The 25,114-nt window shown below is 52.0% G+C and overlaps 8 protein-coding genes across 8 annotated transcripts; 3 read left to right on the top strand and 5 right to left on the bottom strand.

Moving 5' to 3' along the window:
* Nucleotides 1-5,906: 5,906 nt before the first annotated feature.
* Nucleotides 5,907-7,584, top strand: BJY04DRAFT_181422 (Rab family GTPase). The gene is made up of 4 exons (XM_073710192.1): nt 5,907-6,093; nt 6,231-6,455; nt 6,565-6,628; nt 6,718-7,584. The coding sequence occupies exons 2-4, from the start codon at nt 6,372-6,374 to the stop codon at nt 7,341-7,343; spliced, it is 774 nt and encodes a 257-aa protein (XP_073574909.1). The 5' UTR covers nt 5,907-6,093; nt 6,231-6,371; the 3' UTR covers nt 7,344-7,584.
* Nucleotides 7,585-7,753: 169 nt separating this feature from the next.
* On the top strand, nt 7,754-9,167 carry BJY04DRAFT_181426 (40S ribosomal protein eS7). Its single transcript, XM_073710193.1, has 3 exons — nt 7,754-7,998; nt 8,246-8,328; nt 8,444-9,167. Exons 1-3 carry the CDS (start codon nt 7,843-7,845, stop codon nt 8,808-8,810), a joined length of 606 nt encoding a protein of 201 aa, XP_073574910.1. The 5' UTR covers nt 7,754-7,842; the 3' UTR covers nt 8,811-9,167.
* On the bottom strand, nt 9,012-11,157 carry BJY04DRAFT_232526 (putative dynactin Arp1 p62 subunit RO2; the record flags this gene model as incomplete). Its single annotated transcript, XM_073719767.1, has 2 exons — nt 9,012-10,770; nt 10,817-11,157. 2 exons carry the CDS (start codon nt 11,155-11,157, stop codon nt 9,186-9,188), a joined length of 1,926 nt encoding a protein of 641 aa, XP_073574911.1. The 3' UTR covers nt 9,012-9,185.
* Nucleotides 11,158-11,438: 281 nt separating this feature from the next.
* Nucleotides 11,439-12,607, top strand: BJY04DRAFT_214977 (uncharacterized protein; the record flags this gene model as incomplete). Its single annotated transcript, XM_073715362.1, has 2 exons — nt 11,439-11,660; nt 11,717-12,607. The coding sequence occupies 2 exons, from the start codon at nt 11,439-11,441 to the stop codon at nt 12,605-12,607; spliced, it is 1,113 nt and encodes a 370-aa protein (XP_073574912.1).
* A 101-nt stretch (nt 12,608-12,708) lies between these two features.
* Nucleotides 12,709-13,385, bottom strand: BJY04DRAFT_214978 (actin-related protein 2/3 complex subunit 5 family protein; the record flags this gene model as incomplete). The annotated part of the gene is made up of 2 exons (XM_073715363.1): nt 12,709-12,931; nt 13,027-13,385. 2 exons carry the CDS (start codon nt 13,383-13,385, stop codon nt 12,709-12,711), a joined length of 582 nt encoding a protein of 193 aa, XP_073574913.1.
* A 490-nt stretch (nt 13,386-13,875) lies between these two features.
* pmcB (putative calcium-translocating P-type ATPase(PMCA-type)) lies at nt 13,876-17,975 on the bottom strand (the record flags this gene model as incomplete). The annotated part of the gene is made up of 4 exons (XM_073710195.1): nt 16,980-17,975; nt 16,501-16,931; nt 16,299-16,441; nt 13,876-16,247 (listed from the first exon to the last, which is right to left on the bottom strand). Coding segments are annotated over exons 1-4 (3,635 nt in total), but the record flags the coding sequence as incomplete, so codon positions are not given.
* A 1,869-nt stretch (nt 17,976-19,844) lies between these two features.
* Nucleotides 19,845-22,179, bottom strand: BJY04DRAFT_232530 (FAD binding domain protein). The gene is made up of 2 exons (XM_073719768.1): nt 20,897-22,179; nt 19,845-20,848 (listed from the first exon to the last, which is right to left on the bottom strand). The coding sequence occupies exons 1-2, from the start codon at nt 21,975-21,977 to the stop codon at nt 20,199-20,201; spliced, it is 1,731 nt and encodes a 576-aa protein (XP_073574915.1). The 5' UTR covers nt 21,978-22,179; the 3' UTR covers nt 19,845-20,198.
* A 1-nt stretch (nt 22,180) lies between these two features.
* BJY04DRAFT_232532 (uncharacterized protein) lies at nt 22,181-24,353 on the bottom strand (the record flags this gene model as incomplete). Its single annotated transcript, XM_073719769.1, has 2 exons — nt 22,181-23,375; nt 23,493-24,353. The coding sequence occupies 2 exons, from the start codon at nt 24,351-24,353 to the stop codon at nt 22,383-22,385; spliced, it is 1,854 nt and encodes a 617-aa protein (XP_073574916.1). The 3' UTR covers nt 22,181-22,382.
* Nucleotides 24,354-25,114: the final 761 nt, after the last annotated feature.

Consider the following 25,114-nt stretch of genomic DNA (forward strand, 5'->3'; position numbering starts at 1 on the left):
GGACCTACGGAATATGGAGTACTCTGCTGTGGCGAGAGGCGACATGTGCCGAGCCCGCAGCAGTTCGTCGGTAGATGAAAGGGTGAATTTGTACGGAGCTTCATGGGAAGCTGGCAAAGGACCATGATCAAATATCCTCCGATGATGGGCTAGTACTCCGTACTCGCACTCCATGCCAATGCAGGATGAGTGGTTTTCGACGCCTCCATCTCCATTAATCACTCTATTCTCTCTCGGCCCGCAATTCAACGGCAACCTCGCATGATCCCCGCCAGCGACCCCGGAGATTCTGGATATCGTAATGCGGTGGTCAGCCAGTCACATAATTTGCATCAGCAAAGTACCCAGATTTATCGTGCACCGAGGATCGTTTGTGCATTCCCACGTTGTTACCCCGGGTGATTGACACATGAAACACGCTTACACGCAGCCAATTCCTGACTCTAGGGCTTGCAGAGGACAAACTCTAAAGTCCCGAAGAAACATGTGCTTACGAGCCACGGCGCTCCTGTCCTGCCATCTGGCCAACAGCAGAACGGCTGAGGAGCTCGCAGGAGCCGAAGATGGCCGCGGGTCCTCCACCCGCGTGGCTCTTGCTAGGATCAAATCCAATCGAGCCAGGTAGTCGATCCTTCGTCGTCACTTTTAACGAGTTTCTCCGCCGACGATGATCCACCGGCGGCAAGCTGAAGCTGGAGATGGGATATTTTCCCGGTCGGCCTGGACGCCTCGTCAACGCCAGCGAGTAAGGCCATCTTACTCGGTGATAGGAACTGCTCCTGTCCCTTCAGAGCTGAGTGGGCAGTCCGCACGTCGGTACGTACGTGGTGAGGAGTATTACTCCGGAGTCTCGATGAAGTTGAACCATGGACCATAATGCACGATAGTGAGTAAAGTTTTCCAGAAAAGCCAAAGGTACCCGCAGCGCAGTCCGCCCTGAAATTGTGGGACGATCGGAAATGCAGGCTGGCAAATAGCAGCCTCTGCTGTGCTGTAGCCTGTGGGGGGGAGGAGATCCGGCCCAGCAAAAGGACGCTAGAAGTCATGGAAGCGTCGAAGAAGATTTCAGGCGTGATACAGCGTCCGTACAGAGTACGTAAGTGGTAACTTCAAGTGGTAACTAACGGGGGGAGAGCGGGAAGCTGTGGAGTGTGGATTTCCTCCGTTCCCAATTTATGGATGGATGGATCGCGAGATGGATCAATCTTTTCAGTTTTCAGATGCAGGGCCCCTTTTGGCCCAGGCAGGCGGTTTCCTCCCGTGAAGGGCTGTCCAGACGAGTCCAAAGGGAGCAAAGAAAGAAAAAGAAGCAAGCAAAGCCAGAACAAAGCCAGGATCCAACGAAAATCAGATGAAAAACCTTATCGCCGCGGTGATCGCTGTGATGCTCCCTCTTTGTTTGCTGTTGTTGGCCCATCCTATCCCGGAGCAAACTGACAGCAATCTGCCCGTCTGACTGCAGGCTGCAGGCTGGCAGTTGAAAGAATCCCAATATTCAATCTTCAAAGTCAAAGAAAACGATCCCCCTCAAATCCCCGCGGGTGCTGCATGGACAAGGGAGGGAGGATTGGTCTTTAGGATGATGTCAGGCTCATGTTGGCGTTACGCATCCCCAGGCCGTGGGGTCTGATCTGCTGAGAGACGTCTTCTGGAAGTTCATGTACTCCGTACCTATGGTTGTAGTTCAGGCTGACAGCTCTCTGAAGTTTTGACTTTTGTGGGTTTGACCAGGATCTAGGTCTAAACAATTACCGGGATATTGCCTGTCAAGCCTCCAACAGCAGAGTCCTTTAAGAGCAAGAAAGCCTACTCAAGAGACCAACAACCTCAAAACAACCAACGGGTATCGGCGCTCATTTGCAATTGCCACCGCCAATGATAGTCCCATCCTGAAAATTCGGAAAATGGGTGATTGCCGTTGGCACATCCGCGTGGAATGTGTGATGAAAGAGAGACGGAATCATGGACAGGATCGCCTGTCCTGGATGTTGACATGTCTCAATGCCCCTGATTTTGGCTCAACTTCTCCAGTGTCAAGTGTCAACAACTGGCAGTGGCTGGTCATGATTCACCACGCGAGAATCGATCAAATCCAGACAAGCCCTGGCGGGTCTCAGTAAGCGATGGGGACTGGATTCGGATCCATCCGCGGTGCTGGAGGCATGATCCTCTTTGCTGCATCAAACCTGTCCGCCTGCGCCGAAGAATCGGTTCCTATCCTAACTTAGGATTCCTAAGTAGCTGGAGTGGAGAGCTCTAATTTGCTTCCTTTCTTTCCTTCTTTTTCCACATCAGTTTCATGAGACCGGTGGCTGGGCCTGACGCCATCTACTTTGCACCCCTGTTGGTTGTCTGCTCCCGTATTAATCATCTTCGCCTTTATTTTTGGGGAGCAATCAGCGACCTCCGAGGTCTCTCCGTGATCTGACTGAGCGTTTACTTCGGCGACAAGCATCGACAAACGCTTCATTACGGGCGCTTTGTCAGTCTGATTATGTACAGCCCCGGGCAACCCAGCCCAACCCAGCCCGTCCTTGTCCAAACGCTCAGCTGAGTTGAAGTCAGAAATCTGGGATCAATCAATCTTAGGGACAAACGACGAAGAAGGGGGAGTCCGGGACAGAAAAATACGCCTGCGTATCAACGGTTGGGGGCAAGATTCAAAGAAAGGGGGAAGCTGGATGGGATGGGATGGATCATGGATGGATCGCTGCTGGCAATCAACCCACAGCTTTCGCGTTCCCATCCTTCCCATCCCATCGGGACGGGAGAGCCGCAGAGCTCTCCCTCAACTCAAGTTGTTTTATTCGTGTTTTTATTTTATTTATCCAATCTGACTAGCTCTGTTCCATGTATTATTTATGACGATTCATATATTGTCTTCTTCTTATTATTATTATTATTAGCCTTGACTTTCACCAGAGCTCCGAAGAATTTCCTTTTTTTCCCTTTTCTGTCATTAATTTTCTTTTTCCCCTTTGAAACTGTTTTTTGTGCCTGTTCCTTCCCTGAAGGTTTAAGCCTTGCTTTTTTTTCTGTCTCTTGTTTTTTTGTTTAATTATTAGTAGGCCTCTAGACCGTCCCATTAAAAAAATACTGAAGACCCTCACTGTTAGCGGTTCTATATCAATCCTGCAATTCCCCCCCTTCTGTTGTCTGGCCTTTCTTGAAATTCCTCAGCTATCCATCATCCATTCCTTGACCTCCCTTCTATACCAACCCTACCTACCTACTACCTACTCTCCACGGCCATTCCCTCCGTCCTCAGGCCCTCTCCATTACGTGACCCTCCTCCCTTGAGTCCTCCTATCTCTCAAGCCTATACCTACTTTCAGTCAAAAGATATTCCTCTCGCCGGACCAGACGGAACACTTCCGCGGCACCCTCCTCCCTTCCTTCCTCCTTGCTGCATTAGGGCCGCTCGCGAATCGCATCCTCCTCGAATACTATATTTACATCCTCTCCTACCCCCTGCGCCGATTCTCATACTCAGCAAAACTTCGAAATACCTACAAGCACCCACTTTAGCAGTTCGAGAGAGAGAGAGAGAGAGAGAGAGAGAGAGAAAAGACAGCCTCGAGTCTAGACGGACTGGTCCTCTGATTCTGCGCGCTGCACTATTCCTCGCTCTGCTTTGTCCAAGCTCGGGGTACTTTGGCTTGTCGCATTCCTGCCCTACCGGCTCGTGCTGCGTCAACTGCGTCACCCTGCCTTAGATTTGGGGTTGTGGACTGTTCAAAGGATCGGATCTCACCTGCAGCTGCACCTTTGCCTGGAATCCCTTGGATACTTTGCTAGTCGACACATCCGCTCCGTTGTCCAACACAGACTAGGCCGACAGCCACCGGGTGGATTGCATTTTCTGGAATATTAATAAAAGCTGCGTGAGATTTCTCCTGTCAACTATTTAAAGAGTGAGTCATCTCCCCCGGGTTTCTGTCTACTTGTTTTCAAGTAGAAATCCACTGCGCTGTGCCCCCTGTCCTTGGCTCTCACTCCAGCTGAAATCCACCTGATATCTGACCATGGCTGTGCGCGCAGACTACAAGATGATCCTCCGTGACCTCTCAGCTTGCAACATGGGACGCGGTGCCTACGATACGACAGGGGTGAAGAAGCCCGGTGCACCACCACCACCGCCGAAATAAATGCTCGAACATCCGAAGCATGTGCCAACCACATGATCTGGTGGTTTTTCCCTTTTCCGAGAGAAAAGTCGTTTTTGTGGTTTTGTTGAACGCTCAATGGCGCCTTGGCTCCTGGAGTTTGACGTGTCTGTTATGAAGTCGATCTTTCCATGTAAGTGGTTGTCGCCATTCCCGCAGCGGTACACTTGTTTCATCACTAACATAGCCTTGCAGTCCCCTGTACCACTATCTTCATCATCGTCGCCCGCTATTCGTCTCGGACCTCATAGAATACTTTAATACCGCCAACTCCAAGTGGAGCTCTACATTCGATGCTCCTTCGATTGACACGACCGTGCCTTTTTTATTTTTTTTTTATTTTTAACTCTTTTGCCCGATTTTCGATTCTACCTGCTATCGATTACCACCTACCTACTTTTACTATTTTTAATCCTTTGACCGACACGAACCAGCCGAGGCCATGATCAGTTTAACACACAAAAGTGCTGCAATGCTTTCTGTTTTGACATTGGGGGTTTTCTCTATCATCTTTCCTTTTGTACCGGCGTTTGAACATAGACAGGACCTGGGTTTGACATTTTTGGGATGCATGGGTTGATACCAAGACAGATTAGATTTTCTGTGCCTCGCGGCCGAGTTTTGTTCTATTTTTATTTATTTATTTATTTTTTTTTTTTGCTCAGTGTTGTGCGTTTTGCTTTTTGACCGATATTAGATTTCCTTTGATTGCATGAGTGGTACTTTTGGCTTACGTTCTGTACACTATACTGAGCTTCTTCGAGAATGAAAGCAGGTGTTGTTGGCACGCCGTGCAGTGATCTTTTTCCTTTCTTATTCTTTGGACAAATAACCTTTGGACAACAAGCCTTGGCTCGAGCATGAACGACACCGTTGATGACATCGTCTAGAGTCTTTGATTGTTAGACCGGGACTTTACAGATCAGAGGTTCGTCCCTATTCGCGGAAGCGCCGTTGGTTCAAGCTAACAGTGCCTTAGTATCTGGTAGACCCTGGTCGAGAATCTACAGTAGTGTTCTTGCGTGTGTGTGCTTCTTGTTTTGGGCAGCTATTGGGGCTGCAGAGTCCCATGCCGTGCGAGGCTGGGTATGTAACCTCTAGAGGGAACAGAGCTATTCAACAGGTCCCTTTTTGTCTCTACCTGGCACGCCATACCTCCGACTGCGTGTCAACGCACGTTGAATGGTACAGTCATTTGTCTGTATAGACAACAGATGGAGCGGGCCGACATTATCAGAACTTGTACCCAAAGGCGTTTTTAGTGTTGGCAGATGGACTTCCGCCCAATCAAACTGGACTGCGTTGGGTGTCAACCGTCAATGCTTTCCATTGGAAGCAAATCTGCCCGGCTGCAGGTAAAAGCGGGCACCTAAAAGCCTACCTCTCATCCTGCGTACATCTAGAAGTTCTGCGCTTTGAGTTTCTTTCTCTCCGTGCGATTGTGCTGCGCGGGTGCCGTAGAACCGCCGAATGGGTTTACGGGCGTCAGATAGAGCAGACTTGTCTTTGGAGATAGGGCGCATCTAGTTGATAGATCTCTTGCCCTGGAAGCAAACAAACAAAAATGAGCCGAGATCCATGGAAATCAGGTACGGAGTACTACTCAGACGGTTCATTGCTTCTTGGGATTATTAATATTGACTTCCATGGTGATTGCTGGACCCGAGCGCTCCCGTGACTGCCTGGTCAGGCTAATCCAGTCCAGGACTAGCGGCATCAGCTGCCCACCTGGCGGACGTCTCCGCCCTCATTACGACGGTTGCGACTGGATGCCGATGTAATCGCATCGACCGACTCTCTGACGAAACTTGTCGTCTGAGAACTAAACTAATTCTGCGAGCGCGCCCCCCAAGATCGAGGTTGCAAGGCATCTGGAATCAGCGCAAGCCCGTCTGCTCTGTCCACCGCTCTTTCTCTCCTGGTACTGGTGTGTTCTCTCCTACCTCTTCCCATTTGTCTGCTGCCTGTCAAACAACCCCTGCTTCAACCGAACACAGGCCGCCTGTTCTTGACTAGTTCTGAGAAACTGGCTTACCTTGTCCGATTTTTATTTATCGTGCCTAGGCTACTACTTGGAAGTTGCTTTGTTCCCGTTCCTGCGACCTGAGATCGCCCGTTTACATTGATAATCCGCCGGTTGCTGCTGGCATTTTCTGCAAGACGACCTGATCGTTTAAAACCGCCTTTGCGTTGGGCTCCTTCGCCATGTCTGAGTCAACTTCCGCGAATACGCCGAAGCCGAGCAGTAGCGTCAAATTGGTACTTCTGGGAGAGGCCGCTGTGGGAAAGGTACGATCTACCCTTTCTGGAGTGGTATTTGCGCTCGGCTTTCGCTACCCTCGTTGTACATGGGTAACCAGAGGTGGCTAAGCCAGGCTGACTGATTTGCTGTTAACAGTCCTCCTTGGTACTGCGATTCGTCAACAATGACTTCCAAGAGAACAAGGAGCCGACGATTGGAGGTAAGCGTTCCGAGAGACGAGACATTTATGACGACATGGCTCTCGCTTTCATACTCTGCTTCAGTCTTCAGCGAAGCTGACCGTCTCAGCTGCCTTTCTGACTCAGAAGTGCTCTCTCCCGACCCGAACAATCAAATTCGAGATCTGGGATACCGCCGGCCAGGAGCGTTTCGCCTCGCTCGCCCCCATGTACTACCGTAACGCACAGGCTGCGCTTGTGGTCTACGACGTGACCAAGCCTTCATCCCTGACCAAGGCCAAGCACTGGGTGGCGGAGCTGCAACGGCAAGCCAGTCCTGGCATTGTGATTGCTCTGGTCGGAAATAAGCTAGATTTGACGAATGACGGCGGAGAAACACCGGCCGACACAGAGCGTGAGTCAGGCACAGAGGGCGATGATACCGGCGAGAATCAGGAAGAGCAGGAAGACAACACACCTGGAGACGCCCGCAAGGTCTCAACACGTGAAGCTAGCACATATGCCGAGGAGGAGAGCCTTTTGTTCTTCGAGACCAGCGCAAAGACTGGGCTGAATGTGGTGGATGTCTTTACCGCGATCGCAAATGCCATCCCAGAAAGCAGTCTGAAGAGCGGACGCGGCGCTGGCGCAGGCACAGGGCAAACTACCCTTGGAGGTGGCCGGCCGGCTGACGACTCGAGAGTGAACCTGGGAGATCGCGGCGCTGCAACAGCCAAAGAAGGATGTGCCTGTTAATATTGTATTAATTTATTGCTTTACAGATACCGTGCCCTTGCCAGTTTCAGTTTGCCAGAATGATTGCTGTGGTTGCAATGATTTCGTTTTTTCTTCTTTTTGTTCTGTCGTGGCGTTCTGAATTTGCTGTGCTGCCTCAGCGACCTCGCTCTTCATATAACAATGTATCGATATTAGTACATAGACACTCACTACAGTCAGAATATCCATGATTCCTTATACGGAGTATGACTACCTAAGAGTTCGTTGAGATCGATGTCTAACTGATAATGTATAGATCGAGAGGGCGCCGACGGTCACGGGACGCGCTAAGCCCGGATAGGCCAGACCCCAGCTAAGCGAGGCCCGAGCCTCCGATCCCACAGCCCAAACTCCGCCCTCACAAGTCGCATTTTGGAATTGCTTGCTCTGCTCTCCGTCGACCAACCCGCCAGCAACCACAATCAAAGGGCAGCACCCCAGTCAGATCTCCCTGTCTGCACTTTCACTCCCTTTCAAAATGGCTGCCATCAACAAGATCGCCCACAACTCGCCGTCGAGGCAGAACCCCTCCGAGCTGGAGACTGCGATCGCCGGTGCTCTCTTCGACTTGGAGAGCAACACATCCGACTTGAAGGCTACTCTCCGCCCCCTGCAGTTCGTGTCTGCTCGTGAGGTAAGCGGTCTCAATTTTTGGAAGCCTCTGAGAACGCCCGGGGGTTGTTTTGTGGGATTCTGATATCGAATCGTGAAACTGGAATGAGATGGAGAAAAAATTATGTGGCCGTCAAGAACATGTCGATATCCGTCAATTGGGTTGGAAGCACGGCGAATTGTGCATTTTTGGGCCTGATGGAGATCTCGGGCGTCCTCAGCCGGCTGGCATGATTTTTGTTACAAGTTCTAACATGTTCAAAATTTAGGTCGAAGTCGGCCACGGCAAGAAGGCTGTCATTGTCTTCGTCCCCGTCCCTCTCCTCCAGGGCTTCCACAAGATCCAGCAGCGGTATGCATATCCATCCCTCATACTGAACTTCCGTCGATTATGAACATCCACAACACACACCACGAAGATTCACATTCGCACCTACACCTCAACAACCAACTGACAATTACCACAGTCTGACCCGCGAACTTGAGAAGAAGTTCTCCGACCGCCACGTCCTCTTCGTTGCTCAGCGCCGCATCCTCCCCCGCCCCAAGCGCTCCGTCAACTCCCGCACCAACCAGAAGCAGAAGCGCCCCCGCTCTCGCACCCTCACGGCCGTTCACGACGCCATCCTCGACGACCTCGTCTACCCCGTTGAGATTGTCGGCAAGCGCACCCGCACCAAGGAGGACGGCAGCAAGACGCTCAAGGTCATCCTCGACGAGAAGGAGAAGGGTGGTGTTGACCACCGCCTCGACGCCTACGGTGAGGTCTACCGTCGTTTGACCGGCCGGAATGTCGTTTTCGAGTTCCCCCAGGGCGGTGCTGGTGAGCTCTAGATGAGGATTCCTGTGATGTCTTTGCATAGCATGGGTGGCTGTGGGAACGAATTGAGCGGCTTAGGATCAGCGAGATAATAGATACTAGTCTCGACTCGAGTCTTTGCTCTCTTCTTTTCTACCCTTGAGGGAGATGGGATGGATGAAATGGAAATGTGATGTGATGTGATAATTACACTCATGATCTGTTTTGGCCCGGGCTGTTCTTTTGTTCGGCGTGGTTGAAAGATAAAAAAATTACCCCAATTTCATTTTCACCTCCTGATGGGTTGTAACAGTAGTGTTGATGGCTTTATTTTATCGAAACATCAAGGTGTGTATCTCTATGCGTAGGGTAGGGTATATCAACGACAGCAGGACAACAGTTCAAAACTATCAAGAAGAAACAATCCTTCCAACCCCCAAAACCATCCAATATGCCAACTCCCGCTTAACCCCGGTCCCCGTTCCCAAGCCCTTCGAGCCGACCCCAATCTCGCCCCCTTCTTCTTCATCACCCTGACTATCAGGATCCCATTCCATGCGGACAAATACCGGGATTTCAAGCACGTCCTCATCGGGTTGGATTTGTTGCCCAGGGTCGGACGCTTGACCACTCCAGTCTAGTTTCCCTAGACCTCCTGCATTGTCATCGCTGTCGCCATCTTCCTTTTCGACGTCGCTATCTGCAGGACCGCCGGTCAAAGATCTACCTGGACCAGGTAGAGTACCTGGGACGACTTCCAGCACAACAGTTGTCCAATTCCTTCCTCTTTCCCAAACCTTGCCAGCCTCTGCAACTTTCTCGAATGGTGAGTTCCTGCTCGACCGCTCTGGAACAGTTGCCGGATCCAAGGCCTCATTCCACATATCTTTGTTCGCTCCGATATCAAATTGCGGGCACAGGATTGTGACCTTCGACGCGACGCGGCCAGGAGTAACAGACGGCGTGGCAAGGGTGATGCGAACAGAATCGAAAATGTGGTTTTTCAAGGTAAGAAGAAGCTGGATTGGTTTTTGCGGTGTCAGGGCGTTCAGATTTGGTGCTGTTTGCGGCTGTAATATAGGTGTTGATGAAGAGGTTTGAGGTGGGAGGACGAGAGGGCGGAGGGTTGGAAGCGGTATATAGCTGATAGCCATAAGTTTAATTCTGTATCGGACAGACTGCGGCTTGAATTCTGGTTTGACAAGGATGTGCTTGCACGATTTGCATCTCTTTGAGCGCTTCGTGCGAAGTAATGTGGGTAGTGGGAGGAGGTCTTCGACGAAGCGGGCGGATGGGGTTTGGAATGCGCGCTGTTCAAGAGAGGCGAGGCCGTCCCACCCACAATCGTCGGAAGCCATGCGTTTGATGACGGCCGTTTCGGCGTCTGGGTCGGGGAGTGATAGTCCCTCCGCAGGGGTTAGGGCTTCTCGCATGACTGGTGCTCTGGTCCGGGGCTTTTTGCCGCCGGGGCCGTAGAGCGTTGAAAGGCGGGATTGGGTGTAAATTGACATGATACGGTGAAGGGTGTTTGGAGAGGAGAATTGACCGAAATCGCTGGGGTCGACGCCGCTGGGGGATGTGAGGGTGATTTGGTCCTTGTAGAAGGCTTTGAGAGCAGCGAAGCGGGCATCACGAGTGCGTGGGGCGGTAGTGTTTGTAGGTTCGGCTTCCTCACCAGGCCTAATTGACCCGACAGGCGGGAATTGGTCGTCAATGGACGAGTACATGGATAACGGGGATTTCAGGTCGCCAAATGTCTTTGACAGCCCGCGTGGGCGAGCCGATGCTGCGGCCGGGTCGGTGGTTGATTTAGATAGTTGTCCGCGGATATTCGTCGGCTTGTCGAACTTAATTCCAACATCCAGTGTTGTCCACATGCAGTAGTTGCAAGACAATATCCAGGGACCTGCCGGCTCCCCTGACGAACTCGTCTCCAACCCGGTAACGGCGAGCGGCGCAGTACAGCTGGGACAATTGAAGCAATTCCGCGCACACCTAACAAGTCAGTCCCAGGTTTCAGGCCAGGGGTTATCATACGCACCGATTTCCTTCACCCCTGACCATACTACTCGCCGTCTCGAACAGGCAACTGGGACAGTACCAACATAGAATCTCCTCGGTTATGCAACGGGGACACTTTATCTGGTGGCAGTCTTCGCAGTACAATAATTCATCCGGGGTATATAGCGAGAAATTCGATCTCAATGCACGTGGGTCAAAGGTCTGCTCGTCCTCATCCTCCTCTATTTGCGGCTCGGGTCGTGGCTTCTCTGGACTCCCTTTTTGCGGCGACTCTCTGGACCTCCGTTTTCTTGACGGTTCGGGCACGGGGGTATTTGCACACGGGCAAGATATGTACGTGTACGGAAAAGGGCGCGACATGATGCTACTCGAGTAATGAGTAAGTATCAGTAGATAAGATTCAAAACATACCTGAGGGCGGATGCCCAATGGACGGGAGTTGAGGGTGGTTAGTTTGGCGTGCAGTGGAGGCGGAGTTGTTTGCTGGAAAATCATTAAGCTTTAAGCTCCTTATCGACTGCAGATTGTTCTCGACGTCACCTATCGAATTCCCTTGCGCAAAATGTCCGATTGACTGCCATTTGAACTCAGCATCTTACCTTATTCTTGACTACTCTGCAATCAGTGTGTGCTGCACCAGAATGGCCTCTCTCCGCCCTCTCCGCCCGGTCTTGCGCTCTGCATGGACGCCCTCCTTGAAACGCACTTACGCCAGCCAAACCCCCGGCAACCCCGTGCTGGAAATCTTCAATCGCAGAACGAAATACCTCCAGAAAGACCGCGCTGCGCGAAATGTTGAAGAAAGCCGCAAGGTCGACTACCTAAAGGACGAGGTCGCCCTGCGGCTTTGCGAACGACTACTAGTACGTGCAGCCCATTCCTATGAAGACTCCTCATGACAACCAGCTGACAAGCACAGGACATAAAACGGACCTTCCCCCACGTCCTCGACCTCGGCGCAAATAGCTGCAACATTGCCAAAGCTCTCACGACACCAATCCCGGACCTCGAAGCCGAAGACGCCAATACCATCACCCCGGACGGCGAAACAGTCGCCTCCTCTCCCGCCAGCGAACCCAGCACAACGACCCTCTCATCCCGGATAAATAACCTCACCTGTGTCGAAACATCCCATGCCCTCCTGCACCGCGACGAAGAACTCCCTTTCAACAACTCCCTCTCTATAACCCGCGAAGTCATCCCCGACCTTGAATCTCTACCTTACGAACCAAACACCTTTGATGCAGTCCTTTCTTCACTCTCGATTCACTGGATCAACGATCTACCTAGCCTGCTAGCGCAGGTGAACTCGATCCTCAAGCCAGACTGTCCGTTTATTGCCGCGATGTTTGGCGGCGATACGCTATTCGAGCTTCGGACGTCGTTACAGCTTGCCGATCTAGAGCGGAGGGGTGGTGTCTCGCCGCATGTCTCCCCGCTCGCGGATGTTAGAGATGTTGGCGGCTTACTGACCAAGGCCGGGTTCAAGATGCTTACGGTTGATGTGGAGGATCTTGTTGTTGAGTACCCAGATACCTTTGCGCTGATGGCGGACTTGCAGGCGATGGGTGAGAACAACGCGATAATGCAGCGGGAGCCGGGGCCGATCTCGAGGGATGTCTTGTTGGCGAATGAGGCCATCTATCGGCAATTACATATGCAGGAGGGCGACCGTGGGATTCCTGCGACATTCCGGCTGATCTTCATGATCGGGTGGAAGGAAGGTGAGGGACAGAGCCAGCCATTGGCGAGAGGAAGTGGAGAGGTGAATCTAAAGGATATATTGGGCGGTGGTGATTTCAGGCCGTGATCTAGATGGTAGAACCCGCTATAGCTCTGTACAAAACCACAAATGTACAACATTGCAACAAAGGAGAGAAAAGTAGCTTATAGACACAGAAAGGGAGCAACTTAGACGGTCCTCCGGTCCGTCATGACTCGAACGATCGAACCCGTCCCTGTGAGCTCCACCAACTTCTCGTGCCAGTTCAGTAGCACACTCATCTGCTGTCCGCCACCTCCTTCGCCCAGGTTCCTTGCCTGCACTTGTGAAAACCCGGTGCTCTGCGGCGAAACGGACTTTCTAGGACTCTGCGCCCCGCTGCTCGGTCCTCCAGCGGCCATACCCTTGTACCTGTTCAACAGACAAATTAGCGTGCATCCTTCTCAATGCCAGCCAATAACCAAGGAATCAAGTGAAGGTGGAAGGTAAGAAGCTCTTGGGCATACAAATACTTCATCAAACAATCCCCCCTCTCCACACCCCCTTCCCCCTCCAGCACGCCTTCAAGCACCCTACCCATCTCTCCTTGCCTTATCCCCTGCAGCACATCAATAACCGTCGCAAGATGCACCTGCTTCGCGCCCTCGTCGCCAGAGAGCGGGGCCGTCTCGAGAACGTGACGCAGCGCCGCGGCGGGGTCGCCGGAGCGGAGGGTCTGGCGCACTTGAGTTGCGGTATTCGCAGCCTCGCTGGATGATGCGGGGGGTGGGAGGGTAGAAGGAAGGAGGGAAGTAATGGGGAAATTCTGGGGCGAGTCCGGGTCGAGGGCGTCAATGTTTATTGTGCGGTAGTTTAGGGTGGACATTTTGGATTTGGTGAGTGGGCACTGGGTTGGAGATTCGGGCTGAAGGTGATGAGATAGTAGCGAAATTCAGGTGGCCCGGGCAGTGAAGAGGAATTGAGCGGCTGGTGTGGTAATTATGGGCGTGGTGATGGTGGTGTGTAGGTAGGAGTTGGAGATGGAGTTGGAGGTGAGATGGAGTTGGTTCGTCATTAGGCAGGTTAGACTGGACGGGCCTAAGTTATTGTGGCTCACTTGGCTACCCACGCGGGGAAGGCTCCCAGATTGTGACAGCTGGCTTTCTATGGAAACAGCTAATTCTTGGGACTACTAACAGGTTCATCCTCGACTTGGACAAGCTAAACCATTCAAAGCATACATTCGATAGCCGATTGAGTTCAATTGATCATTCTGTGTCGACTGTCTACATACTACGCATCAGTGCCTTGTCGCCTGGTCGCCTGAGGCATGGATGATCTATAGGACTAGGTGGTGACAACGAGCGATGTTCAATGGTTGGAATGAAAGAACCGTATCCCTATTAGATAAAGTACAGCCATATTGTATATGCAGTAGTAACAGATCGCAAGCCAAATATGCAATCGCTAAGTCCAAATGTATAATCTAGGGTGAAAGATCCAGCCACCATGAAATCAAAACGCCGACCCGGGATGGATATAGTACAACGGCAATAGGAAAGTAGGTGATCAAAAGAGATAGAACGCGCAAATTATCTAGCAGACACATCATCAGGGGTCGTAATCATAAGTTGAGGGACAGAGCGCTGCTCCTCATCAGGAACGCGCTGTTCGTTGAGGTCCTGCATTGACTTTGCGTCGGACTCGTCGGACTCGTCGGACTCGCTCTTGTTCTTGCGGCGGCGCATCACACGCTTGATGGGTCTCGCAGCCGCAGCAAATCCACGGCCTATCGGCTTCATGACGAAGCTGATAGCGGCAGTCACAGCGTCTAGAGCAATGCCAACAGGCTTGTCGGGGACACAGCGGAGAACGACAGCCCAAGGAAGACTGCCAACGGCGCAGGCGATGCAAATACCCCACTGTTCGGCAGTGAGCTCTCTAACGCGGAAGGCCTCGCCACCGACGTAGATAATCATGACTTGGCCGCCGACCATGATGCAGTTAATTCCGATGAACCAAAAGTTTCGGTGCATGCCTTCAAAGATGTTGAACTTGTTGTCGAGGCGACGGTTGTTGAACTCATTGAAAATCTGCATCCAGACAAAGGTGTTGAAGACGATCGTCTCCAATTCACGGTGGCGGACGTCGATATCAGTGGAGAGATAACTTTCAAGGATTCTGTCACCAGCGAAGAAGAGCATGAATGTAATCGCGAGTTGGAAGATGGCCTGACCGAGGATCATCTTCCACATGGTCACGGTGAAGAGAGACGCGCTCTTGGGGACAGGCTTTCGGTCGAGGATCTTCTCAGTGGGTGCGTCGGTCGCGAGGGCAAGAGCTGCGAAAGTGTCCATAATCAGGTTCACCCAGAGAAGCTGGACGGCGCTGAGCACACTTTCATTGTCTGAGCTGTACAGAGAGGAAACGAAGGTGAGGATGACAGCGGTAATGTTCACGGTAATCTGGAACTGAAGGAACTTGGCGACGGCGTCATTGACAGCACGACCCCAAGCGATCGCAGTGACAATCGACTTGAAGTTGTCGTCAAGCAGGATTATGGAACTGGCCTCCTTTGCAACTTCAGTACCGGCAATACCCATTGAAAACCCGACATCTGCAGTCTTCAAGGCCGGTCCATCGTTGGTTCCATCTCCAGTGACAGCCACAGTCTCACCAAGCTTCTTCAACCGAGCTACCAAGATGCGCTTATCCTCTGGAGAAGAGCGTGCCAGAACCTGAAGCCTGGGAATAACCCTGTCCATTTCTTCCTCAGACAGTTGACGGAATTTGGGACCTTCCATGACAATTCCTTCAGGTGTTTTGATACCACAAGATTCGGCAATGGCAGTGGCAGTGTTGATGTTGTCACCTGTCACCATCTTTACCTGGACACCAGCAAGATGGCACTTCTGAATAGCAGCAGGGACTTCGGGACGAAGGGGGTCTTGGATACCCATAACACCAAGATATATCATATCGCAGAAGATGCTGTCAAAGTCGGCAGACTCGGGGTCGTCCTGCATACGGACGGCCTCGACCGGGGGCCAGGAGGAAGTGGAGAAGTCCTTGTAAATCAACCCAATCGTCCGCAGAGATTTCTTAGCATACTGTTCGATCGTATCAAAAATCTGCTGCTTGTCCTTGACGTTCGCTGAGGTGATGTTGAGCTTGTCCGAGTCGAGGTCGACTCTCATTGAACACTTGTCAACCATGATCTCAGCAGCTCCTTTGACGAGCAGGCGATAGTGACCAGGAGAAACTTGGTAGACAACGCCCATACACTTGCGAGCCGAGTCAAAGGGAATCAGCTGCACCGTTGTCGCAGAGGCGCGCTCGGTAGTAACATCCATGCCAAGGTAGTCGCGAGCCAGTTGGAGCAAGGCCACTTCAGTCTTGCTGCCAATAAACTGTTTTGCGCCGTCTTTCTCTTCCTCAAAGGCAGTGGAGTTGAGAGCAATGCTTTTGACAAGAAGCTCGCGAGCCTCCTGAGGTGTGGACTTGAACAGCTCAGCAGCGGAGGCAGTAGAGGACTCCTCGCCCAGGCTTTGGCTGAAGCCTTTTGAGCCCAAGGTTCCTGCGACCACAGTCATCTTGTTCTGTGTCAATGTACCAGTCTTGTCGGAACAAATCACGGTCGCATTTCCCATTGTTTCGCATGCTCTTAGGAGACGAACGAGGTTATTTTCTTTTACCATTCGTGTTGTAGCGAAGGCAAGAGCCAGAGTCACGGCCAGCGGAAGACCCTCTGTAAGGAAGTTAGATGTATTCATATAGCAGCAATTGGTTTGAAACTCACCAGGAATCGCAACAACAATAACCGTCACCGCGACGATAAGAATGTCGACAAACTCCTGTCCCTTGGCGGCTGAACTGCCGGGGTTGTCGCCAAGGTTGGCAAGGAAGCGGAAAAGTAGGGCAAAGAAGAGGATGATGGCGGCGCTATATGGGAATTAGTTAGTGGGAGAGGGCGAGAGCAGTGTTTGCATTGTAAGACATACCTTGAACCTAACCAACCAATCCAGTTTGCAAGTCTTCCGAGCTTGACCTGAAGAGGAGTAGGGTCATTTGACTCCTGCAAGGACATCAAGATTCGGCCATAGCTAGAGAACTTTCCAACACTTGTCACGAGGTATGTTCCCACGCCTTCGAGGACGTTGCTGCCGGAGATCATGAAAGGGTCGAGCTTCTTGGTAGCGGTGCCTTGGGCGATTTGCCGTGAAACTTCAAAGCCGTCGGTCTTCTTCATCTGGTCGGATTCTCCGGTGGCAGATGATTCGTCGCACTTGATTCCGTGGCCAGAGATGAGAACGCCGTCGGCTGGGATGGAGTCACCGGGCTCAACATGAAGAACGTCGCCGACAGTGATATCAAAGATCGAAATCATGACAACCTTGCCAGATCTCACAGCTTTCACCTCGCGGTCGTTGTTCTGTACGTGTTAATTTGAGAAGTAGAAGGTATGTGGGGAGAAACTTACCCGTTTGTTCAACTTAGCGAACTGTCGCTCCTTTTGCCAGTCATTCAGGGCCGTCACCAGAGTGACAATCGCAATAGCAACAACAATGGCAACGCCCTCGATCCAGTCCACACCATGTCCTTCGTCGATGGTCTGGTAGATACCCAGAGAAAGCGAGATAACCGCAGCAATAGTCAGCAGAATTATAATCTTATCATTATAAGCCATCCACAGCAACTTCAGAAACCCGGTTGTCTTTCTTGCAGGCAGTCGATTCTGGCTGAAGATCCGGATCCGATCGTAGAACTGTGTATCTGAGCCTTCGGAGCTGCTGGGTGTCTCTTCGTAGCCAAATGATGACGTCTCTTTGTGGTACACAACTTTGCCTTCTAACCGGGTCTCGTCGCCGGATAGACCTGACGTGAGATCGGTCCGTAGAGCCTTTCCCAACCCTTCCACGCCGCCTAGTGCTTGGTATGCAGCCAGTGACTTGGGGTTCAGCATCTTGTTGAGCTGACCCGGCGAGAATGGGAATCTGTTGTCTTCAACTTCGAAGTCGTGCACATTTTGAGGGTCTGGGTTGAGAGCTTCGGATATTGGCACATCGTCGAGATCTGAGATATCAGCAGATAGTTTGCCTTTTGTTGGCTCTAGCTTTGAAGGTGCTTCGGAGTTGGCAACCGTCTCAGCATCCGAGACAGTGGAGTTGGCGCGGGAGCGTAGAGTCTCTCCGTCAAGAGAATGTGATGACCGTGGAGGATCACGGCTTACTGTCAACCGGTCTGCAGAGGAAGGCATAGGCGCCGGTTGACCGGTTTGCCTCGGTGAAGGTGGTGTGCTCTCGTCATCTGCATGAATTTCGATTTGGGGAGTCGTTTGTAGAGGTGACAAGCCCGCGGACGGGTTAAGATGTTGGTTTGAATTCTCCATGACCAAAAGGCAACCTGCCACAAGGTCAGAGTGTTGTATATTGAGATATTGAATATGCCATCAGCAGGGACAGCAGATAGAAAATGGTCGTCGGGGGTCGTTGTTATATGAAAGGGGTGGAGCCCAAGTGGGCAGTGCAAAAGCAAAAGGCATGGCGACTGGCGAGGCAGACGATAGTCTACCGCGCAATAATAAATCATTTTTCTTTTTCTTTTTCGCTTTTGGAATAAGAGCAGAGCTGTGATTCGCAGTTAGGACTCCAGTCCGGGGCCTAAGCCAACCCCGGCGGTGTTTTCAAATTCAGGGTCTACAGAGTCGGTAGGAGACTATAGACTGCTGCTCTCTCTCTCTCTCTCCTTTTTCATTTTTGTCTGGGCGCTCTCAACAAAAAGCGTCGCGTACTAATTTCGAAACAGGGGCCCAGCTGCCTGAAAGTGCTTTGTTGGTTCTCTAAGCGCTGACAAGATGGGCATCCCCGCTCTCTATATTTGAATGTGTCGGCGCGTACGGAGTCAAGTACAGGACAAAGATGCACCCAGTGCAGGGTGCAGGTGGGTGGTCGGTCAGCAGAGCAAGGGTCCAAGGGAATCGGGATGAGGATGGGCTTCCAGGCGCCTATCGACATTCGACACCGTCACTCAGGTAGAGTCGACCAATAGCATTTGACTCACTACGTCTTCTTCACGCAAAGAGTCCGAATTGACGCCGGTGGTGGATGGGTGATTATTGTTGATTGATTATTGGCCACTGCTGCGCCTCGCCAGCTTGTGTTGACTGTTGACTGGTGGTGCAGCTTCCCGCTCGAGCGTACGAAGGAAAAGTACTCTCTCTCGGTGTACAGATGACGTTTGACATTTTGCCAGCTTCGATCTTGATTTCTTCTTCTTCTTCCAACTTCGTTGACAAAAACCACCTGCGACTGTGGCGTTGGGATCGACTTCAGGGGCAAATGTCATGCACCGCCACACCACCTGTGGCTGGTACGGTCGTTGAGCTCCCAACGACCCCCAAAAGACTCCATCCTTTCGCCTCGTTCGTCTACAAAAGCCGCAGAACTGCCTGGATGGATGGCAATATCACATGAAAAATGCCTCACGCGGAGTTGTACCGTCAGCGGCTGGATGCCTTGAGCTTGGTACACCTTTGACTGATACTGGACCCTGATGAGGCTGAGCACTGAGCAAGCAGTAAGTTACGGAGTAGTTAGTTATGAGCTAGAGCCAGGAGGGAACAAAGTTCAACGTGGGACACTACTCACGCTGTAGGCAACATCATAGAGACTGCCTCGCCTCTGGCACTGCAAGACGCTGACACTACTGCACCCTGGAGCAAGCTTGTGCTGCTGATACCCATGCTATGACCCACAATCTGAACTCTTCACTCGAGCCTCATTTCGCCCATACGAGGTTCATACGTATACGAGATGCTGTTTGTCGACTGGGATTTCTTGGCTTCGTCCGCAAGCCATCCCACGCTGCACCGCCGGATTATCAGATTTCGCTGCGCAATCCATCTGTCGAACCCGCAGGATGTTGAATCCCAGGAGTCATATTACTCTGTATAACCTATCACAGGCGCGAGTGCGGCCCCGCTCCGCGGGTGCGGTGAGACTCCTTTGTATACGCGGATGCGATTATTGAACCAGATGAGTTACGTATTCTACCTAAGTAGTACTAGACATGTTCATGTCCGAGGCTTGTCCGTAAATGTCGCCCGAGGCGTTCTCGTTCCTGAGCTCACTAACTATGAGACCCGGTCTAGGGCTTTACACTGAAGAGGCGAAACATCTATCCTGGGTGACCTGATTCGCCCACTACACCCGCCTCAGCCACAATAGGTATCAGTGTCAGGCTTTATACCACCTTCTGATACCTTCCGCGCACCTGATGGATGCAGATATCAACAGGTATGCCGCATGCGACACCTGGTGGTATAGTCATCCGCCAGTAGAAATGGATAGGATAGAGGTACTGTGCAGTTTACGCTGATGAAACGTTGGACTCGTCATCAGCATAGCCCTCTCTGTTCCACCTTGTGGCGCTTATTTTACGGAACTCGGCGATAGTAGCCTTCCGCAGGCACACCGTCCGAGGAAAGAACGATCGAGGGGGGGTCGAACAGAAAAGAGAGAGTGCGACCCCTCAAGGTCAGACGGGAATGGATGGAAGGTGCATCCATCATCACTCAGGCAACGTCAGACATCCCCGGCTCCCGGAGCTGCCTTGGGCTTTACTCTTTCTACTACAAATCTCTGTGCCCCTGTTCAAGGAATATGATTGAAACTGTTGATCAGGAACTGCTCGTCTCGTGCTACGATACCTCCACCAGCCCGGCGTATCGGTTGCCCAGCCCACAGAAGCACTCTTTCGACTGGTCCAGCTCATCTTCGTCCGTCTCCTCCTTACCAAAGGCGAGTTTGCCTAGCACCTCCTCCATGCCCCAAGCAACCCTCTCCGCGCCCAGCCTTGCACCTTCGAGATTTGGTGCTCCGGGTCCTAGACGCAAAGCTGCCAGCCGACCCGTCAGAAACAGCGGCACATCGGCCTGCCACATAAGGTCGTCGGTGAGGCACGGCAGGCCTTGTATAGTCTCGATGGGATAATCACGGTGCATCTGCTGCAAAAATGGTAGCTCTTCTACGTCCATATGCATGCCCGTCGCGCAATAAATGTAGTCAATCTCAGGAAGGTCGGGAATAGGAGGGTCCGTGATCAGGCGCCAGGTTTTGGAGACGCTGCAGTACTCTTTGCGGGTGATGATGGTGCGAGGATGTATCGAGGCCCGACGACGAGCAGCGTGCTCTCGAAGAATCTTCTGATAACGAGGTGTAATACTTCCGCCACCACGGGCAGTCTTGATCATCTCCATGCGCTCTTCGTCCGTATCTGCCGACCAGAAGACTGCTTTTTCGTAGTTCTTGAACTTTCCCATCCAGCTTAGGGTGATATCAAAGTGTTTAACTGCTAGGTCAGATTGTAGTCAGGTATAGGGGAGAGGTTGCTGCTCACCTTTAAAATCAGATCGCAGCAGAAACCACACTTTGGTGACTCCCTTTCTGATCGCCATGTCTACGATTTGGGCTGAAGAGAGTCCTCCCCCGACAACAACGATGTTCGTTTCCTTGCGTTGTTGAATCTTTCTCTTTACATTGGGACTCGGGAATGCTCGAATCTCACCACTGTGGCAAGCTCCCTCTGCTTCATCTGCAGTCAGAGGAAAGGGGAGGATCTTCCTCCCTCCTGGCCCGACAGCCAGCACGACGGCCCTAGCGTGGAATACACCCCCATCCTTAGTAGTCACCGTGAATACCTTCCTCGTTGAATCCAGTTCCTCGACATAATCATATCTGATATCGTGGACTTCAACCTTCTGAATCAAACCCGGAGCATCAAGCTCATACCGGTCAATGACGCTCTCACAGAAATCCCGGAACAGCCCCGTGCTCGGTGAGAAGTAGTCCTTCCTGTCCCTTTCGTCAATCTCAGTATCGCCAATGACCTTCATATTCCGCTGTTTCTGCTTCTGCTGCTTCTTTCTCTTATGCTTCGACATCTCCTTCCCCACGCAGCCGGAAATCTCCCACAGATCCTTCTCTCGGCCTTGCTCTGTTGTGTACGCTAGCATCCCATCTCGGTCACCAGGGTCGACATGGAAGAACATCGGACTCCGAAGCTGCTCAATCTCCAGCATTTTGAACGCCCTATTCCATTTGTCAAGCCATTGCGTGCCTGTAGAGTCAAGAACCAGCATCGACAGCCCCTGCCCCTTCCCATGGCTCTTTCCATCTTCTCTATCACTTCCGGACGCAGACTCAAAGCCAGAGTCCGATGCCGACGAATTCGAGTTCCTCCTCGTATCCGAGCTCTCTTCAGCCGACTGTTCATGTCCATGCTGCGTTTTGACACCCAACTCGCTAATCTTTCCCTTATGGGACCGAACAAGATTCATCCGCCCCTTGTGCTTATTGATCCAGTGATACCGCTGATGTTCTTCGTCCGTGAAGATCGCAGAAGGCGTATGTTCTTTTAATCGGGCGGCGACAGCGAGACCACAGGGCCCGGCGCCAATGATGAGGATATCGTGGAGCATTTCGCTTCTTCTCTCGTAAACCTGGCACTCGAATTAGTGCGTGGCGGGATCCCGTGGTGGTGATTTTCTCTTTCGCTGAGGTATATGGTGTGGTAGAAAGGTTATAGTAGAGAATGGAGTCTTATAGGGTGTTTAGAATTGTGTCATGAGGTTATATACACAGTTGGTGTCGTGTAATTGACTTACTTCCCCAGGGTCCTTGGGTCCCCAAGGTACCTGCTGTTGAAGTACTTTCCGTATCGGGTACCTAAGGGTTCTGCAGACTGGGGACCTTGGGGTTATCTCTCTGAGATTATCTCACCATTTACAGCAGACAACAAAAAATGTATTAAGCGCTATAATGACAGAATTTAAGAAACAACAACACCGCCCTCAATCAAATAGCCGCTAAACAGCAGGTCCATCCTACTTATGCCACTTCTTCTGCTTCGTCTGTACCGCGGCTCGAGCGCGCGGCGCTCCACCACCCTCCCGACGATGCCAGGCATCATGAGGCCAGATCCATCCTCTAACGCGCTTTGCGTCTCTCTTTTCACCGATCTGCGGTTCGGGGATCCATTTGTCTTTGCCCTCTGGGAGGGTTCGCTGCCTTGTAAGCGCTCCAGGCCCTCCGACGTTGAGATGAGATGAAGGCTGCGAGGGAAGAGGTACAGATTTAGAGAGCATGAGTAAGAAGTACAAGGCCAGGCTTGCAGTCATGGGCACATTAAGGGCTTCTGCGGACGGATGGTGGTAAAGCTCGTGCTCCTGTGGAGGAGACTGACTAGCCAAGGAGCTGTCAATTGATGGGGTGGGCGAGTTGGGCGAGGCATATGCGGTTGAATCGCTCTGGGTTCGTCTGTGCCCGAATCCGGCTGGGTTGGCGGCGATATTGGTTGGAATGGGCGCGGAGACTTCCAAAAATCCAAAATAGGGGACGTCGTCGCCTTGGTCGCATCCTGCGCGGACACAGACGAGTTCTATTTCAGTGATAATGAAGCCATAGCGACATGAGTGCTCGCGCATGCACCGCTGGAGATGGGCAAGGCCGTTAAGGTACTCAACGCGGCGGTGGGGCGCTTCATTGCGCATGCCTGTGTTCCAGCGGTCAAAGGTCTTGGCTATCCCGACGAGGCGTCCGCGAGGTAGGCCGGAGGTGGTTTGCTCGGTATCTGAGGAGTAATTGGCTAGGAAGTGCGGACCACCATAGTTCTTGTTGTTTTGAGACGCTCGTGGGGCAGGAGCCGTGTACAGGGATAGATGGTCTGGTCCTTGGGAGACGGCAAGAGCGGCATTCACTCGAGGGGCATAGATATCTTTAACGACGCTGACGAGGGCGGCTTCAGAATCTGGGGACAAACAATTGCTCTGCACTACAGTCGGAGGGGTGAGGTTCGAAGGGATTGCCGTCTTCAGTAGCTTTGTGAGCCCATTGATCGAGTTGAAAGTATCGAGCGAGAAAGAAGTCCAGCTGCGAAGGTTTCGAATGTCCCACCAAAAGTAGTCGTGCAAGCCTCGAGTAGGGGCTACGCTCACATTACGGACTAGGTTGATTGCTTGCGTTGGGCCTGTAAGATAGGACAGAAGAGTGGTCGACGGCGGGCAAACGCTTGCTATCGGGTGCACAAGGCCAACAGGCGAGCACTGGGCACTAGATACTCGAGAATATCCGTAGGGGGAAGCAGGTAGCGTAAGAGGTATCTGTATTTGGGCTTCCTGAGACTTTGTTGCGGCGGACTCGGCCGGCGAAGCTCGTGAATATGGAGGATACACCATGATATTCGGCGTAGCAGGCGTAATGGGTGCAGTAGGCGAAGGCTGAGGCTGGTTCGTATACCTTGGGATCTGCCGATAGGTAGGGTAACCGTAACGTTTCAGCGTCTCCTCATCGATACTCGAAGCAGACCCAGATCGGGAGTGCTTGCCAGAGGCTTTGCGTTTGTGAGACGGCGTTATGCTCACGGGGGACGAGAGAGTCGTTTCATTGTAAGAAGCGTAAACAGGGGAAGTATGCGCCGAGGAGACAGCAGCCAGTCTGTCTGATACTTCAACCACACTGCGCTGGATTGAAGGGCGCCGTGGAGGATAAGGAACAAAGCCCGGTGGGTTTCGAGTATTGGACAGAAACCGCCGGTGGCGGTGCGGTCCAGCCGTAGGTGGAGGCTCAATGATGACGTCTTGCGATCTGATTCTGGGGAGAAGAGCAGGTCCGTGTTGGTATCGCGGTGGAGAGTCCACCGTTGGGCTCGTAGCCGAGGTCACAGCAGACCAGGGGGAGGAGTCGTTGGAGTATATAGAAGAGTCCGATGCGTTGCGGTTGTGCGACTGCCCAACCAACTCCTGGTAGTGAACGACAGGAGGTGTGGTAGGACGGTAGAAGGGAAATCCCAGTGACATGGTCTTGTAGCCTGTTTATTATAAAGAGACGGGTGTATAGTATGGATGTATGTTGTATTAGGGTGTAGGTGGTGGTATCTTAGGAAAACCAGCTTCCAGTGAGGTATGAACGAGAGGTCAAGAAAATAGGATAGAAATATAGGAAAGTGCTTTTAACCGATAGAGATATCAAATCCCAGTCATGGCAGTGGTGAATTGCAATAATAATAAAAAAAAACTCCCATCGATCAAGGAAGTGGGAAGGATCAGGACGTTAAATGCTTCGCGGCTGAGAGTAAGGTAGAGGCCGAGTAGCCAAATTAAGAAGCAGGCCACCACTGATGAACCAGGGACCAAATAGTCTGAAACATGGAGAAAGCTCCATCGAGACGCCAGATGCTGGTCGGGATAGGAGTCTTCAACAGAGGGTGGGTAGATTTCACATCTAAGCTGCCAGTTCCTGCTGGTGCGATCGGGGAGCCAGGAGATCTCCCGCAGGCATGAGTGTTTCAACTAGTAGCTGCGCGTCAAAATGTTACTATATTTTGCATCTTCTAGATATCTTCAGAAGCAAATTGCTGAGGAATGGTTCGCGCAAGCGCCAGGGAGGGTCTATAATCGGCAACAGGCGTGTTTCGTCTATTCTGGGTAACGAGGACCTAAATATGCCCAGATTTGGCTAAAGCCTGAGACTTCGAGGAGTCGGCGGCTAGAAGAGGTGGTGGTGGGCAATTGCTAGGTCGTCATGGTGCGTGTGCCTCTGGGAGGAGGTATATAAGCGC

This window comes from Aspergillus karnatakaensis (assembly GCF_047715665.1).
Source record: "Aspergillus karnatakaensis strain CBS 102800 unplaced genomic scaffold BJY04scaffold_8, whole genome shotgun sequence".
NCBI classification, from domain to species: domain Eukaryota; kingdom Fungi; phylum Ascomycota; class Eurotiomycetes; order Eurotiales; family Aspergillaceae; genus Aspergillus; species Aspergillus karnatakaensis.